This window comes from Chiloscyllium punctatum, chromosome 20, assembly GCF_047496795.1.
Source record: "Chiloscyllium punctatum isolate Juve2018m chromosome 20, sChiPun1.3, whole genome shotgun sequence".
NCBI lineage: Eukaryota > Metazoa > Chordata > Chondrichthyes > Orectolobiformes > Hemiscylliidae > Chiloscyllium > Chiloscyllium punctatum.
In genome coordinates this window covers 13580147-13597594 of record NC_092758.1, presented here as the reverse complement: position 1 = coordinate 13597594, position 17448 = coordinate 13580147, and the positions used below count along the sequence as shown (strand labels likewise).

General features: G+C 43.7%; 1 protein-coding gene and 1 pseudogene across 5 annotated transcripts in view; one reads left to right on the top strand and one right to left on the bottom strand.

Annotated features, from left to right (window-relative positions):
* Positions 1-4590: 4590 nt before the first annotated feature.
* rnf130 (ring finger protein 130) overlaps positions 4591-17448 on the top strand; it is a 166631-nt gene continuing 153773 nt past the window's right edge. For 2 of the 5 annotated variants that reach the window (XM_072590351.1, XM_072590350.1), the window contains exon 1: positions 4592-5395. In XM_072590351.1, the coding sequence (XP_072446452.1) occupies positions 4900-5395 (496 nt within the window). In that variant the 5' untranslated portion in view covers positions 4592-4899. Of the gene's footprint in view, positions 5396-17448 lie in introns of all 5 variants that reach the window. The other 3 variants (XM_072590354.1, XM_072590352.1, XM_072590355.1) reach the window with 2 other exon arrangements.
* Positions 11026-11134, bottom strand: LOC140492338 (5S ribosomal RNA; annotated as a pseudogene).

Sequence of the window (17448 nt, the reverse complement as noted above, 5' to 3'; positions counted from 1 at the left end):
CTCTATGACTCTAGGTGTGAGTAAACAGGAAGTACAGTTTTATGGTAAGGAGTAGTAGATTTAGAGGACCTTTGAGGATTTCTTTTTCACCCTGACAGTGGTAGATATGTGAACTCACTGCCTAAAAGGGTGGGAGAGACAGGAATCCTCAAGAAACATTTAAGAAATATTCAAATGAGCACTTAAAATGCCATACCATTCAAGGGTACCAACCAAGCGCTGGAAAATGGGATTAGAGTAGAAACAAAAACAGAAATTGCTGGATAAGCTCAGCAGGTCTGGCAGCATCTGTGGAGAAAAACGTAGAAAACGTTTTGGGTCCAGTGACCCTTTCTCAAAACTGGAGAGTAGAGTGGAGAGACATTTGATGACCCGTGGACATGATGGGTTGAAGGGCCTTTTCAGTGCTGTAAACAAAACCTCTATGACTCTTGTTGTCATTTTAGTTCCAATAATGTTCCTGTGGGATGTCTTGGAATTACTTATGACAGAGAAGCAATGGCCTAGCAGTATTGTCACTCGACTAATAATCCAAAGACCAAAACAATGTTCTGGAGTTTTAATCCCACGAATGCAGATAGTGGAATTTGAATCCAATAAAAATCTAGAATTAAGAGTCTAATGATGACCATGAAACCACTGTCAATTGTCAGAAAAACCCATCTAGTTCCCTTATGTCCTTTTGGGATGAAAGGCCTGCATGTAACTCTCCAAATTCACAGCAATATGAGTCATAGAGTCAACGTCTCAGTTTTGAAGATGAAGAAATCTTACTTTTAGTGATTTGACAAATTCTTTAAATTTACCTCTGAACTTTCTTTGCAGCAATTGTTTGCAGCAATTCGTGCAATTGACTGCTCTTCTTCCTCCATTGATGGTGCTCTTTTATCTGGCAGAGCAATTGCCCCAAGATTGCATTCCAACCTGCATTTTTCTTTGATTCATTCTCAGAATGTGGGTGTCACTGACTAAGCCAGCATTTATTTTACATCCCCAGAGGGCAATTAAGTGTCAATCACATTGCTGTGGGTTGGTTGACTCTTAACTTGGCAATGAGGGATTTGATTTATTTTTTTATTGTCACGTGTACTGAAGTACAGTGAAAAGCTTTGTTTACGAGCAGTACAGGCAGATCATAGTAAGCAAGGATTTACAGATCAGAAAGACTCAGACAGAAGCACACACGTTACATTGCACAGGGCGTACCCTAGGCGAGAGTAACATTAGCAAGGTCAGTATTATGAGGCTAGAGAATCCATTCATCTGTCAAATAATGGCCAGAAAGAGGCTGTTTCTGAGCCTGCTGGTGTGTCTGTTCAGGCTTCTGTACCTTCTGCCTGACGGAAGAGGTTGTAGGAGATCGTTACCGGGGTGCGATGGGTCTTTGATGATGTTGGCCACCTTTCCGTGGCAGTGAGCCGTGTAAATGAAGCCCATGGATGGAAGGTTGACTTTCGTGATGGTCTGGACTGTGTGCATCACCTTCTGTAGTTTCTTATGGTCCTGGCCAGAGCAGTTCCCATAATAGGCTGTTATGTACTCAGACATTATGCTTTCAATTGTGCATAAGCATAGGTTGGTGAGGGTCCTTATGGACATGCCAAATTTCCTGAGCTACCTGAGGCAAAAAAAGCCTTGTTATACCTTCTTGACCATCGCGTCTATATGGGCAATCCAAGACAGATTGTCAGTTATCATCACTCCCAGGAACTTGATGCGCTCAACCTCAGTTCCATTGACGTAGATTGGGGTGGGGTGAAGCATGTTCTCCTCCTTTCTTTCTGAACTCAATGATCAGTTCTTTAGTTTTGCTGAAGTTGAGAGAGAGGTTGTTCTCACTGCACCACATCATCAAGCCCTCTAGCTCCCTTCTGTCTTTTGATGGGCTGACCTGGTCAGTGACAAATGAGAAAAAATGGAGTAAAAGTATTTAAAGTTGCTGTTAAACTGCAGTCTCCATGCAAGTTGTTGTTGTGGTACATAATCGCCCATGGATGTCAGAATCCACCTGTGCTAGGAGGCACACCTGCTCGAAAGACAGCAGTGCACATGCACTACATCCAGTCAACAGTGAAGGGGTGGGGGCAAGGATGCATGCTCAGTAGGCAGGGTTGAGGCTTGTGTACGCATACTCAGCTGGAAAGGAGTGGGGTTGAGAGAGTGGTGCTGGAAAAGTCCAGCAGGTCAGGCAGCATCTGAGGAGCCGGAGCATTGACGTTTCGGGTAATAGACATTCATCAGGAATGAGGATTGTGAGCAGAGGGGTTAGAGAGATAAATGGGAGGGGGTTGGGGCTGGGGGAAGGGAGCTGAGAGCGCAAGAGGTAGGTGGAGGTGGGACTAATGTTGATAGATCCGAGAGAGGGATGGAGCGGAAAAGGTGGGAGGGAAGATGGACAAGTAGGACAGATCATGAGGGTGGTGCCGAGTTGGAAGGTTGGAACTGGGAATAAGGTGGGGGGAGGGGAAATGAGGAAACAAGTGAAGTCCACATTGATGTCATGTAATTGGAGGGTCCCAAGGCAGAAGATGAGGCATTCTTCCTTCTGACGTTGCGTGGTTAAGGTGTGGCAATGGAGGAGGCCCAGTACCTGCATGTTCTTGCCAGTGTGGGAGGGGGAGTTGAGGTGTTCGGCCACGGGGCAGTGGGGTTGATTGGTGTGGGTGTCCTGGAGATGTTCTCTGAAGTGCTGTGCAAGAAGGTATCCTGGCTCCCCAATGTAGAGGAGACCGCATCGGGAGCGATGGATACAAAAAATGATATATGGAAGTGCAGGTAAAACTCTGATGGATTTGGAAGGCTACTTTGAGGCCTTGGACGGAGATGAGGGGGGAGGTGTGGGCGTAGGTTTTGCAATTCCTGCGATAGCAGGGGAAGGTGTCAGGAGGGGAAGGTGGGTTAGTGGGGGGCGTGGACCTGACAAGGGAGTCGTGAAGGGAATGGTCTTTACAGAAAACGGATAGGGGTGGGGAAGGAAGTATATCCCTGGTAGTGGAGTGCGTTTGTAGGTGACGGAAATGGCAGAGGATGATGTGATGTATACGGAGGTTGATGGGATGGAAGGTGAGGACCAGTTGCTGTTCTTGTTGCAGCTGGAGAGGTGGGGTTCAAGGTCGGAGGTGCAGGAAGTGGATGAGATGTGCTGGAAGGCATCATCAACCATGTGGGGGGGGGAAATTGCAGTCTTTGAAGAAGGAGGCCATCTGGTGTGCTCTGTGGTTGGACTAGTCCTCCTGGGAGCAGATGCAGCTGAGGCAGAGGAATTGAGAATAACAGAAAAATGCTATCCCTTATTCCCAATTCCTCTGCCTCCACCGCATCTGCTCCCAGGAGGGCTGGTTCCACCAGAGAGCACACCAGATGGCTTCCTTCTTCAAAGACTGCAATTTCCCCTGCCACGTGGTCGATGATGTCCTCCAGCACATCTCATTTACTTCCCGTACCTCTGCCCTCGAACCACCCCTCAAATCACAACAAGAACAGAAATCCCCGGTCCTCACCTTCCACCCCACCAACCTCTGCACACATCACATCATCCTCTGCCACTTTCACCACCTACAAACAGACCCCACCACCAAAGGTATATTTACCTCCCCACCCCATCCGCTTTCCGTAAAGACCATTCCCTCTATGACTCCCTTGTCAGGTCCATGCCCCCCCCAATTAAAACCACCCTCCCTTCCTGGCTCTTTCTCCTGCCACTGCAGAAATGGCAAAACGTGCGCCCACACTTTCCCCCTCATCTCCATCCAAGACCCTGAAGGAGCCTTCCCACATCCATCAGAGTTTTATCTGCACTTCCACACATGTCACTTACTGTATCTGTTGCTCCCTCTGTAGTCTCCTCTACATTAAGGAGACAGGACTTCTACTTTCAGAGTGCTTCAGCGAATATAACTGGGACACCCGCACCAACCAATCCCACCACACATGGCTGAACACTTAAACTTTTCCTCCCACTCTGCCAAGGACATTTGGGTCCTGCGCCTCCTCCATCACCACACCCTAAACACCAGATGCCAGGATTGAGAATGTCTCATCCCCTTTGGGACCCTCCAACCACATGGCATCAATGTGGATTTCACCAGTTTCCTCATTTCTCCACCCCCATCTTATTCCAGTTCTGATCTGGCATTGCCCTCTTGACGTGTCCTTACCTGTTCATCTTCCTGCACCTTTTCTGCTCCACCCTCCTCTCCGACTTATTACCATTACCCCACCTCCATCCACCTATCACTATCAGCTACCTTCCCCCCTCCAACTCCAGCCCCAGCCCCCTCCCATTTATCTCTCGACCCCCTCGGCTCAGAAGCCTCATCCCTGATGAAGGACTCTTGCCCGAAACGTCGATTCTCCTGCTCCTCGGATGCTGCCTGACCTGCTGTGCTTCTCCAGCATCCCACCCTCTACCCCTGACCTCCAGCATCTGCATTCCTCACTTTCACTTGGAAAGGGGCGGGGCGATTAGGGGAGGAAAGGGGCGGGGCGGATAGGGGAGGAAAGGGGCGGGGGCGAGGACGCTTGGACGGCAGGTGGGACGGGGGGGGGCAGGGCTGCGCATGCTCGGCTGGTTGCGGGGGTTTTGGTGTGCAGGGGAGTCCCGCCTGGGTGTCGCGCATGCGCCTGGGCTCTCGGTGCCCGGGCTGTCAAAAGCCCAGGGGCGACAGTGTTGGACGGGGGCACGCGGGAAGTCAAGCCGACCGGGATTCGGGGTTTTTTTAAAAAATAATTTTAAATCGACAACGTCTCTGTCTGGGCGATGGAGGGAAGAGAGAGAGAGAAAAAAAACAATGCTGAGATGAAGTGGTGCCGGTTTTAATCGGGGACGCGATCGTTTTGTTGTGTTACCGTGGGCGGCCCGAGGGAGGTGAAAAGCGGCGGTTGGAAACGTGCTCGAGGATGGAGCGGGCGACCCGCGCGCGGCCGCCGCCCGTGCTTCCCGCCGCCTACTTGTTGCTGCTGCTGGTGTTCCCCGGGCGGGCCCGGAGCCAGAGCCAGAGCCAGACCGAGCCCCCGGACCACGACAGCGTCAAGGACGAGCTGGTGATCGCCGCGGTGAAGGTGTCCTACGTGGACCGGGCCAGCGGGCAGCGGGTGCTGCTGCCCGACCGCGGCGAGCACGGCCGCTACGGGCGCGACTCGCCGAAGGAAGGGCTGGAGGGCGGCACGGTGCTGGTGCCCGCGCGGGCGCCCGGCAGAGCCCGCAACCTGCAGGGCTGCGAGCCGCGCACCCGGTTCGCGGTGCCGCCCGACACCCGGCGCTGGATCGCGCTGCTCAGCCGGGGCAACTGCACCTTCAAGCAGAAGATCCTGCTGGCGGCCGCCCAGAAGGCGGCGGCCGTGGTCATTTACCACAACGTGTCGGGCGAGAAGCCCATCACCATGTCCCACGAAGGTAACTCGGGGGGGGGGGTGCCACGTTAACCATAGCCAGCGCTCAGGTAAAGCCGAGAGCTGGTCCAGCAGCAGAGGGGCAGGGGGTAGTTCAGCTGGGAAGTGTCAGAGATGCAGTGGAGAGGAGGTGGGGGATCTCCAGCTGAGAGATGGATCGGAATTAACCACCACATTTGAGAGAGAGGTGGGGAGGGGACAATTTACCCAGCAGGTGGACATACAGGGAGTGTCTCAGCGATAGTGGGGGTTAAAGGGAAGGATGGAGGTTAAGTAAAGAGGGAGGCATTCATGGCCTGGAGGATGCTAAGGATAGTTGGACGTGCGCTGAATTTTAGTGGGCAGAATGGATTTAGCTTTGGAGGAGGTTACAGATATGGAGGTGACTGGATTAGACTCCAGGCAACTGTGTGGATGTAGAGCTGCAGATCACCACAGAGACTACATTGAGCAGGATATGGGGACATTAAGGGGAATCAAGGTTATGGCACACTTAATGCCACTTGTGTCGTCTGGAGAATATTACGTCAATAGGGAGCATTGTAGAGACTGGAGAATGTTACCGAGATATAGAAGATGGCATAGGTTGGAGAATATTACAAGAATAGAGAGGGAGTATAAATACATAGAGAGGAATGGATAACCCTGCAACGTGTGAATAATGTAGCGAGGAGCTAAACATGGAGGTGGTAGGGGAGTTTAAAAAGTGAAAATATTGTTCCCATTTCATGTGTGGCGCAGAGTTTCAATGTCAGATTGTGACAGTGGAATTCATAATACGAGGTAAATGCTTCAGATGTTGAAAATCTTAAATGTGAAATATGTGTGTGTAAGTAGTGCCCATCAACTTCTCAAAAAGGTCTTCATGATTTAGAGACGCTGGTGTTGGACTGGGGTGTACAAAGTTAAGAATCACACAGCACCTGGTTATAGTCCTGCAGGTTTATTTGGAAGTTCTAGTTTTCGTTGCACTGCTCCTTCATTAGATGGACAACCACCTGATGAAGGAGCAGCACTCCAAAAGCGAGTGCTTCCAAATAAACCTGTTGGACTATAACCTGGTGTTGTGTGATTTTTTTTTTAACTCGCTGTTGCATTATTCCTTATTTTTGCTTTGCAATACATCAGTCATGCCTGGCAGCTGCAAAATTGTTTAGTTTTGGTACTCATGTGGGTTTTCTCTCTGATGTTTGAGATAATGTTTGTGAGGCATCCTCATCTCATTGGGGTACAAAAAAGACCTTTGCATTTGTTCTTGAATGCCATACAAAGCTCTGCATCCCACCGTCCAGGTGGCAGTGAAATATCTAATATTAAAACGCAATAATTGCCTTTCTAAGTCTTTTTCTAAAATTAATAGCTTTTGAGATAATTCTGTAAGCCAACCAAATCTCTTCAATTTAAAGCTGATAAGTTAGTTTTCCCCTGCACCCCTCAGATCCTCTTGGTTCAGATTATTTGTCTGACATTGGCTTTTTTTTGCTCTCTTTGTTTCAGCTTAAGATGTTGTTTAAGTGAAGGGTCCAAGCTCAATAAAGCGGGTGCAATTGAGAAGATGGGTATGAGTAGAGCTTAGCTCACTTGTAAAGTTTAAATTTGTAGTCCAGTTTTTTTTAAAAAAAGGACGTTTTCGCATTGTAAAACGGAAACCCCATTTGTAGTGCAGGGAATGTGTTGTAACTACAGGTTAGTGTAATTTGTTGCAAGAAGCATTTTTGTTTTTTGCAGCATTTGCGCTTCTCATTCAGTTGTCACTGATGTTCAAGATTAAGGTTTGTTTCTTGTGGTACTGTTGTTTCATTGCTCTGGATTGAATTTCCCACAACATTTGCACCTGTTTTACTCGTACTTGCACTAGGGCATCAGCGAACCTAATGAAATGTTATGAAGCTATTCAGTGTTGTATTGGAGAGAGTGTAATTTTTTTTCTAAAAGTTTGATAATAACACAGGAATAAGCACTTCTTACGTGAAGTTTACATCAAATTAAGACATTGGCTTCCATGGTACAGTTAGTAGCACTGTTCCTTTCTGAATAGAGGATTGAAAGTTCAAGTCCTGAGTTCAGCACAAAAATCTAGGCTAACAGCCAGTGCAGTATAAAGGGAGCTCTGCATTGTTGGAGGCTGATGAGCTATTAGACTGAGACCTCATTTGCATTCCAAGTTTAAAAATGCAATATTTTGAAGGGCAGTGTACTGTGGTTCTTCCTAGTGTTTAGGGCCTACATTATCCCTGATCAGTTGACATCGTTTGGGGGAGGCAATGGTATTGTGGCTGAACTGTAAATCCAGAGACCCAGGCAATGTTCTGGTACCTGGGTTCACCTCCCACCATGGCAGATGGTGGAATTTGGATTCTATTTTTTAAAAAATCTGGAATTAAAAGTCTGACCATGAATTCATTGTCAGGAGAAATACATCTGGTTCACAAATTACCTTTTTAGGGAGAGTAACTGCCATCCTTGGCTGATCTGTGTGCATGTGACTCCAGATCCTCAGCAATGTGGTTCACTGTTAACGCTCCTTGGGCAATTAGGGATAGGCAATAAGTGCCAAAACTAGTAATGCCCTCATCCCATAAATTAGTTTTTAAAAATGTAAGACTACAGGTCAGTTGGTACACTGCTGTTTGTTGAAATCTGCCACCTTTGATTACTGGAGCTTTTTTTTCACCTCTTGCCTGCATTTGATGATCAAAATTTATTGTTATGGTGAGTCATCAACTGCATTTTTATTGTACTGTCAGGAAAGTTGGGGGAAAAACCAACTGGATGGACCTTGGTCCTCCTTCCAGTAATTCCTACATTCCAAAAATGCCTTTTCCCATAAAGAAAAGAAATAATGAAATTGCTCCAAGTAAATTATGGCTCGAAATAGATAATGGGTGGGCAAATGCTATGCCATGAACAACCCTGGAGAAACAAGGCAATTACTTTGTGAATAAAGATGCGTTCTGATGACTATCTAATGTTCTGCAATGGGGGTTGGAAACTTATTTCCACCCTGCTATGATTTAGAAACCATATCTTGTCTTGAGAATGTGCTGAATCACAATACCATGAACGTAATATTGCATAAACATAAAGTTTACGTAAAGGTATGAATTTGTATCTAAATTTTTAATGTAATTGTTATTTATGTGATATGTTTGTTTATTTACTCGTCTGCAGAACTTGCTGATGAAGGTGGTAGAAAGCAGAAATTTCTATTTGGTTAAAACTTCTGTCCTTGCTGATCTATTGCTAAGCTGCCACTCATATATGATTGAAAATTAACCTCCCATGTTGTGATTGTATTTCATGCAGTTATTTATAAATATTAATGTATGAATTACACTGAGGAATGTGATGCCTTTTGATTGACTTTCAGAAACATTGCCCTTTCATAGAAAACATTTTTGTTTGAAAATCATGTTAGTTTGGTTTAACTTGTGATTATGGATGATATTTAATGGTTTTTGAAATAGTGATTTTTTTTATAAGTAGCTTAAAACAGCAGGTTGTTAGTGTGGAGGGTATAATATGATATTTGAAATTTAGACAAAAACTAATTTAAGAAGACTGTGAACAAGCATGTGACACTGCATTCCTTAATCATTCTTATGCTTGATTTTTAATTTGGGAAGGTCCCCAAATTTATATTTTAAAAATTCTACCATTCATTTACTGGCATTCATTGTTGTCAGTGTTACACTTTCCATAAACTGGGATGTTTGCAGAGATGTCCAAGCTTAATATATCTGTTCATGTTGACTCTCATTGGAGCATTTGGGTTTGATTTAGAATATGTACTGAAAGATAAAGTATCACCAGGTTAAGAAACATTATTAGATTTTATTCCAGCATAGTCATTCTTAATTAAAGTGAATCTCAAAGCAGTATGGTATTAGTTTCACCAGAATCATGAAAGGCTGAACAACACATACATATTTTTCTTTGTCATTTTATATATTCAATGCAAATGTGAGATCTTGGATGTGGGTTTGCTTGCTGAGCTTGAAGGTTCATTTCCAGACATTTCGTTACCCTACTAGGTAACGTCTTCAGTGGGCCTCAGGCGAAGCAATGCTGAAAATTCCTGATTTCTATCTATATGTTTGGGTTTCTTTGGGTTGGTGATGTTATTTCTTGTGGTGAAGTCACTTCCTGTTCCTTTTCTCAGGGGGTGGTAGATGTGGTCTAGCTCGATGTGTTTGTTGATAGAATTCTGGTTGGAATGCCATGCTTCTAGGAATTCTTTATTTGGCTTGTCATAGGATGGGTGTGTTGTCCCAGTCGAAGTGGTGTCCTTCCTCATCCGTATGTGAGAATACTAGTCAGAGAGGGTCATGTTGTTTTGTGGCTAGTTGATGTTTATGTATCCTGGTGGCTAGTTTTCTGCCTGTCTGTCCAATGTAGTGTTTGTTACAGTCCTTGCACGGTACTTTGTAAATGACATTAGTTTTGCTCGTCTGTATAGGGTCTTTCAAGTTCGTTAGCTGCTGTTTTAGTGTATTGGTGGGTTTGTGGGCGACCATAATGCCAAGGGGTCTGAGTAGTCTAGAATTCATGGAAGCATGGCATTCTAACCAGAACTCTATCAATAAACACATCGAGTTAGACCTCATCTACCACCCCCGAGAAAAGAACAGGAAGTGGCATCACCTCAGGAAATGATGTCACCAACCCAAAGAAACCCAGACATATAAATAGAAAGCAGGAATTTTCAGCATTGCTTTGCCTGAGGCCCACTGAACATGTTACCTAGTAGGGTAATGAAACGTCTGGAAATAACCTGCAAGCTCAGTGAGCAAACCAACGTCCAAAACCTCAACCTGAGCTACAAATCTTCTCCAAACTCGCTCCGTGAGATCTGTTTTTCTGTGTGTATTGTAAATGTGAAGTGTGTGGCTTGGAATGAGAAGCTGCAACTTTGAGGGAATCTTGTGGTTCAATCTCTTTCTAAAGATTCAGCAAAGTTTGCATTTAACTATAAAAATTGTTTTGAAAGCAAAGTTTGTATTTCCTTCAAATTTAGATAGGATACATGGACTTCAATTGAAGAGCATCTGAAGTTAGTTATCTAGTTTAATCTGATTTCTATAATTTGGACGTGCTGGTGTTGGACTGGGGTGGTCAAGGTTAAAAATCACACAACTCCAGGTTACAGTGCAACAGGTTTATTTGGAAGCACTGATTTCTGTAGTTATACCAGAGTTTGTATCTCTGAGACTTTGGTATCATTATGCCAATCTGAGAATCGCTTGGACTGAACGGGAAACTGGATGTAAATCAGGTGTTAACTTTCCTGCCTCTTTTCAACTTGATTATTAGATTAGATTCCCTACAGTGTGGAAACAGGCACTTTGGCCCAACCAGTCCACAAAGACCTTCCGACAAGCAACCCACCCAGACCCATTTCCCCTCTGACTAACGCACCTAACACTGGGCAATCTAGCATGGCCAATTCACCTGCCCTGCACATCTTTGGACTGTGGGAGGAAACCGAAGCACCTAGAGGAAACGTACGCAGACACTGGGTGAATGTGCAGACCCCACAAGACAGTCACCCAAGGCTGGAATTGAACCTGGGATCCTGGTGCTGTGAGGCAGCCGTGCTAACCACTGAGTGACCGTGCCACCCTTTTTTTTAAAAGCCTACTTCATCTAGTATTCCCAGACGGTCTCCCATCCAAGTACTAACCAGGCTTGAGTCTGCTTACCTTCCGAGATCGGGCGTTTTCAGACTAGTATGACTGTAGGCAACTTCATTACAGGGGAAAAACCTGATTGATGGGTTATTCTACTTGTAATAAATAGTTTGTATATGGCAGGATGTTTGGCTATAAAGCATATGGAAAGTCCTGGACACCATGTGGCTCAGACTAGCACATCTACAGGAAGTGTTACCGGCAGTTGTGATCTGCATTGTATCATTGCCATAGGTTAGAGTTACTTTTTTTTAATTTTGCCTCTTGAAAGCACATTTTAGGGAACTGGGAAAGAGAAAACTGCCTTTGGGGCCCTTTTTAATCTCTGGTTATTACTAGTGCCATGTGCTAGTGAGCATGAGAATACAAAAATTGAGTATGTGGCTAGAGAGTTTACATAGAATGGACAGCCTTAGATTAGAATCGAGAGTGTGGTGCTGGAAAAGCACAGCCAGTCAGGCAGCAACTGAGGAGCAGGAGAGTCAACGTTTTGAGCATAAGCTCTTCATTAGAAATGACCAATTCTTGCAACTGTGTTTCTTGTGAACTTTCCAACATTGCAAATAAATGTTTGTAACTACAGTTAAATTAGAATTCCTGTGTGACTTAGCAGAAACTAAATTGCACTTTGTTATTTGACTTCCAAGGTAGTTTTCTGAAGAAGAGTCTGTGGTACACATTGGCTGTAACAACTGTATTGTGACCTTAATTTTTATTGATAATTATGATTTAGAATGCATGAGGTTGTCATTTTTTTCTTCTAAAATAGACAAATAGCTGACTTTCCTCACCTGTAATATGTGAAATATTTTGTCCCTCTTATGTTGCGTTCAGTGCTGTTCCTTTTACCCCATCCCCACCTCCATTCTAGATCTTGTTTGTTTCAGTTGACTGATACTATCATTTTTGTTTATTGCCACAGTCTGTTTTTTAAAAAGTGCTTCAAATATTGGTAACTGAACTATGACTAATAACATATTTGAAGTAGATTAATTTATATAAATATGAAGTGTTGCATTTTGGGAAAGCAAATCTTAGCAGGACTTATACACTTAATGGTAAGGTCCTAGGGAGTGTTGCTGAACAAAGAGACCTTGGAGTGCAGGTTCATAGCTCCTTGAAAGTAGAGTCGCAGTTAGATAGGAAGAAGGCGTTTGGTATGCTTTCCTTCATTGGTCAGAGTATTGAGTACAGGAGTTGGGAGGTCATGTTGCGGCTATGCATGACGTTGGTTAGGCCACTTTTGGAATATTGCGTGCAATTCTGGTCTCCTTCCTATTGAAAAGATGTTGTGAAACTTGAAAGGGTTCAGAAAAGATTTACAAGGATGTTGCCAGGGTTGGAGGATTTGAGACATGGAGAGATTAACTAGAGCTGTTAACTAGGAGCATCGGAGGCTGAGGGGTAAAATAGGTTTAGGGTGAGATGGGAAAGATATACAAGTGACCTAAGGGGCAACTGTTTTCAATCAACGGGTGGTGCGTATATGGAATGGGCTACCAGATGAAATGGTGGAGGCTAGTACAATTGCAACATTGAAAAGGCATCTGGATGGATGTATGAAAAGAAAGGATTTGGAGGAATATGGGCCGGGTACTAGCAGGTAGGACTAGGTTGGTTTGGGATATCTGGTCAGCGTGGACGAGTGGACTGAAGGGTCTGTTTCCATGCTGTACATCTCTGTGCCTCTATAAGCAAGTTGCTGATGTATGAATTTGGCCAATTCTTTTGTTTCAGAATTTACTGACAGCTCTATATTATGTCTTTTCATGATTTGTTTTTTCTCCTAATGGAGGATTAAATAATTGCAAATGAACAATATTTTGTGCTCTTGCCCCCACATCCCCCCCCCCAAAAAAAAACGATAAGCTATTGCCTTGCTACTCCTGCTATACTGCTGTTGTTGTATTTTGTGAATACTGTATGGATGAAATTTTAATATCCTCTGGCCCATTATGTCTCCTTGCATGTAGCTTAAAGATGTATGCAGGAGAAATGTGCAATACTTTTTATATACATTTTATTTCTACGTGTCTAAATAAAGCATTTCCAAGACCGTCATGACCCTAACTCCTCTAAAAGTTTTCTCCAATCACAACGTCCAATCTCTGTTCTCCAGTTCAGAATAACCCATTTTTATTTCCTTTCCAAGATCCCCAGTTGGGACCATCCTGGCACTCCAATTTGTTTCAGTCTGTTCCTATTCCACTGAACTAATCCCATTTCCTACTTTTATCTTGCTTATGTCCAGTCATTTCCCACCTTCATCTGAGACTCTTCCAATGTCCTCTTTTAGATTAGATTAGATTAGATCTTTTAGATTACTTACAGTGTGGAAACAGACCCTTCAGCCCAACAAATCCACACCAACCCTCCGAAGAGCAATCCACCCAGAACCATTCCCCTACATTTACCCCTTCACCTAAAACTACAAGAATATTTAGCATGGCCAATTCACCTAACCTGCACTTTTTTCTTTTTTGGACTGTGGGAGGAAACCGGAGCACCCGGAGGAAACCCATGCAGACACTGGGAGAATGTGCAAACTCCACACAGACAGTTGCCTGAGGCGGGAATTGAACCCGGGTCTCTGGCACTGTGAGGCAGCAGTGCCGCCCCCAAAATTTCTCATTAACGGTTTCCAGTTTCCTTGCCCTTGCATCACCTTCCTGCAATGAACACTTAATTTTGCTTGACCTCCACTCCACACGAGGTTGGTCTGAGGATATGTGGAATATTCTTTGCATTCCTAATCAGGAACCATCTCCTTCTTGCGTTTTTTTTTTCATTTTGTTGTTACATTGATGTATTGGTCCAGTTTTCTGAACTAAACATGTCACATTTTTTATCCTTCTCTCTTTCACATAGACTATTTTCCAATTTTGCTTCCTTTCCTCTGTTTCTGTTCAAAACCAGTATTCACTCTAGATCCATTGACACCCACAGCTACTTTAACTACACTTCATCATATGTTTCATTCTATGTTTACCCTTTAAGAGTCATGCAGCATGGAACAAACCCGTCGGTCCAACTAGTCCTGCCCACCATGTTCCCAAACTAAACTAGTCCCACCTGCTATCGCTTGGCCCATATTCCTCCAAACCTTTCCAATTCATGTACTTATCCAAATATCTTTCAAATGTTTTAATTGTATCTGCATGCACTATTTCCTCTGGAAGTTCTTTCTGTGCACAAACTATTGTGTGCAAAAAAACCCAAATTGCCCCTTGTCCATTTTACATTTTTCTCCTCTCACCTTGGAATATGCCCCCTAGTTTTTGAAAACCCCTACCTTGGGGAAAAGATCTTTTCTATGCCCCTCAAAATTTTGTAAACCACTTTAAGGGCACACCTCAATCTCCTATGCTGCAGTGAAAGACATCCCAGTTTATCCAGTCTGTTTGTATAAATCAAATCCTCCATTCCAGGCAACATTGTTGTAAATATTTTCTGAACCCTCTCTAGTTTAATAATATAATTCCTATAACAGAACTACACCCAGTACTCCGGAAGAAGCCTCACCAATTTTCTGTGCAATCTCAGTAAGGCATCTCAGCTCCCATGTTCAGAGGCCTGAGCAGTGAAGGCAGTGCGAAGCACCACCCTTGTGACCCTGTCTACCTGTGATGCAGAATTCATAGAATTAAGTATCTGAATCCCTTGGTCTCTCTGTTCTACCACACTACCCAGGGCCCTACGTTAATTCTGTAAGTCCTGCCTTGTTTGTTTTTGCCAAACTGAAACACCATGCATTTATCCAAATAAAATTCTATCTGCCACTCTTCAGCCCATTGATTCAACTGGTCAAGATCTCTTTGTAATCGTAAAATAACCTTCTTCACTGTTCACTCTACCACCAATTTTGGTGTCATCTGCAAACTTATTAAAGGTGTCTTCTATATTCTCATCCAAATCATTTCCATAAATGACAAACAAAAGTGGATGCAATACCGATCCTGCGGAACACTGCTGGTCACAGGCCCCCAGTCCGATAAACAACCCTCTGCCACGACCGTTTCTATCCTACTGTCAAGTCAATTTTGTATCCAGTTGTCAAGCTCCCCCCTGAATCCCATGTGTTCTAACTTTCCACATAGTAGGCTAATGAGTAATCTTACCAAATGCTTTACTAAAGTCTGCATATAAAATGCCTACTGCTCTACCGTTTTGGTTACTTCCTCAAAAAAACTCAGTCACGTTTGTGAGAGACGATTTCCCTTGCACAAAACTATTCTGTTGCATTTGTTATAATGAAACATTTCTTTCATACATTACTTCCAATTTCTTCTCCTTTCTCCTCAGCTGAAAGTATCCCCTTTGTAGTTGACACAAAATTGTACTGTACCCATTCTATTTCATGCAGTTTTAATAATTCTCCTTACTGACCTACCAAAACTGAAGGGGTTTTCCTGTCACCTTTCATCCTCCATGTTCAGCAGATCATTGTCTTCTAATCAACCACCTCCAGTGATGTCACCATCCAACACATCTTTCCCTCTTTTTCCAGCATTCGAAAGGGGTTGCTCTCTCCATGAAATCTGGTCCGTCCTCAGTTTCTCCTTCCCATGCCTTAGCATGCAAGTACAGTAGATGCAAAATCTGTCCTTTTCATCCTTCCTTTGATCATCCATTACCTTAAACATTCCTCCTTGGTGAGACAGTTTACTTTTTTATCTTTCAGTTAAGTATACTGTACTCACTGTCCTCACTTCAACTTGCAGTTGTGTTCCTGACAATCTCACCTTACACTGAAAGGACTTGCAATGATTTTCTATTAACACCAATGTAAAAGCTATAACTTGGGTTCTGTCGGACTTTGTTTTAAAAAAAATCATTTTGCTCTAAGTTGAAGTATTTTGTTGCTAAAGACCTATATTGGTAAAATATTCCGTAGAAGCAATGTTAACCCACAGGTCATTGCTGAGCCTGCTTACCACCAATTCTGATTACCAAACCTCCTGTTCCCTACACATCCTGATCTCTGACTGGCCTGCTTGTTGCAGACCCTTCTGAAGGACTCTGCTATCAGACACAACCTTTTGTTCTCACCAAACATCCTGCTCCTATCTCTCCACTTTGCTTTTTTGAACCTTGCTGTGAAAGTGTGTTCTGGAGGGGACACTGGGGATGAAACTGTAGTGAGGGCATCTTACAGAAGTCCCGACTCAGTGTTAGAGAATCCTAGATTATTAGTGAAGCATGTATTGAGACCAAAATATAGCAAGCTGAATGTTAAACGATATGTATAGGGAATGGGTGTACCAGATGCATGAGCAATACCCTTCTAGAAATGAAATGCAGTGTATTCTCTCTCTCTCTCGTACTCTTTTGGGGAGGAAAAAAGTTGTAAATCTAAATGTCACAAGGAGAACAATATACTCCCTCAGTTCTAGAAAAGTTGATTGTATTTCATCAAGGTCATCAACAAACCTAATGCAACTTGCATCTTGAGCAGCATGGCAGGTAAATGGCTGTGCGTCAGAATTTGTCATGCAAGTTCAGAAAGGCATTTTTGAAGAAACTTAATAAAAATGGTAAATTTACTTTTGAAATTTTTGCCAGTTGTATGAGAATTCTGGGTGGTTGGGTCCCAGATAATGAGTTTACTGTAATTTAGACAACTTTTTCTTCACATTGCCTGTCAATGCAGATACACTTTCTTTCCCTCTGGGCTGGTTTATTTTTAATCATCCTGCTAAGGCATGTTTTGGCACTTCTCCAGGGCAGGTGCAGCCTGAAGTTGGACCTAACACAGAAGTTGGGACACTAACATTGCCCCAGAATAGCCCTATACATTTAAAGTTTGCTTTTAACCAACCTGTTCATACTTATTATAACACACCTCTAGAGCAGGTGAGATTGTGAACTCATTCCTACCTCTCAGAAAGAGATCCACTACCCTGCACCACTAGTCCTTGTACATTTTAACATTCTCTTTTAGAGTCATAGTCCTACAGCACAGAAACTAGGCCCAAAAACCCACTACGTCACTGCTGACCAAAAAGACACCAAACTACACTAATACCATTTGGTCTATAGCCTACTCTGCCCTGGCATTTTAAATGCTCATCTAGATGCTTTTTAAATGTTGTGAGACTATCTGCCTCCACCACCCTCTCAGGTAGAACATTCCATATTTCTATCATTCTCTGGAAGAAAACATTCTTTCCCAAGTTTCTTCTAAATCACTTGCTTATCACCATGCATTTACGCCCTCTGCTCTTGGACACACTTGCCATGACAATCAGATTCTCAGGATCAACTGTCAATCTCATAATTTTGTATACCTTATTTAATTTTGCAATTTTTTTTTCCAAAAATCCAGTGTCAGGAATGGGGTTTGTACATTTTAATGTTCTTTTGGTTG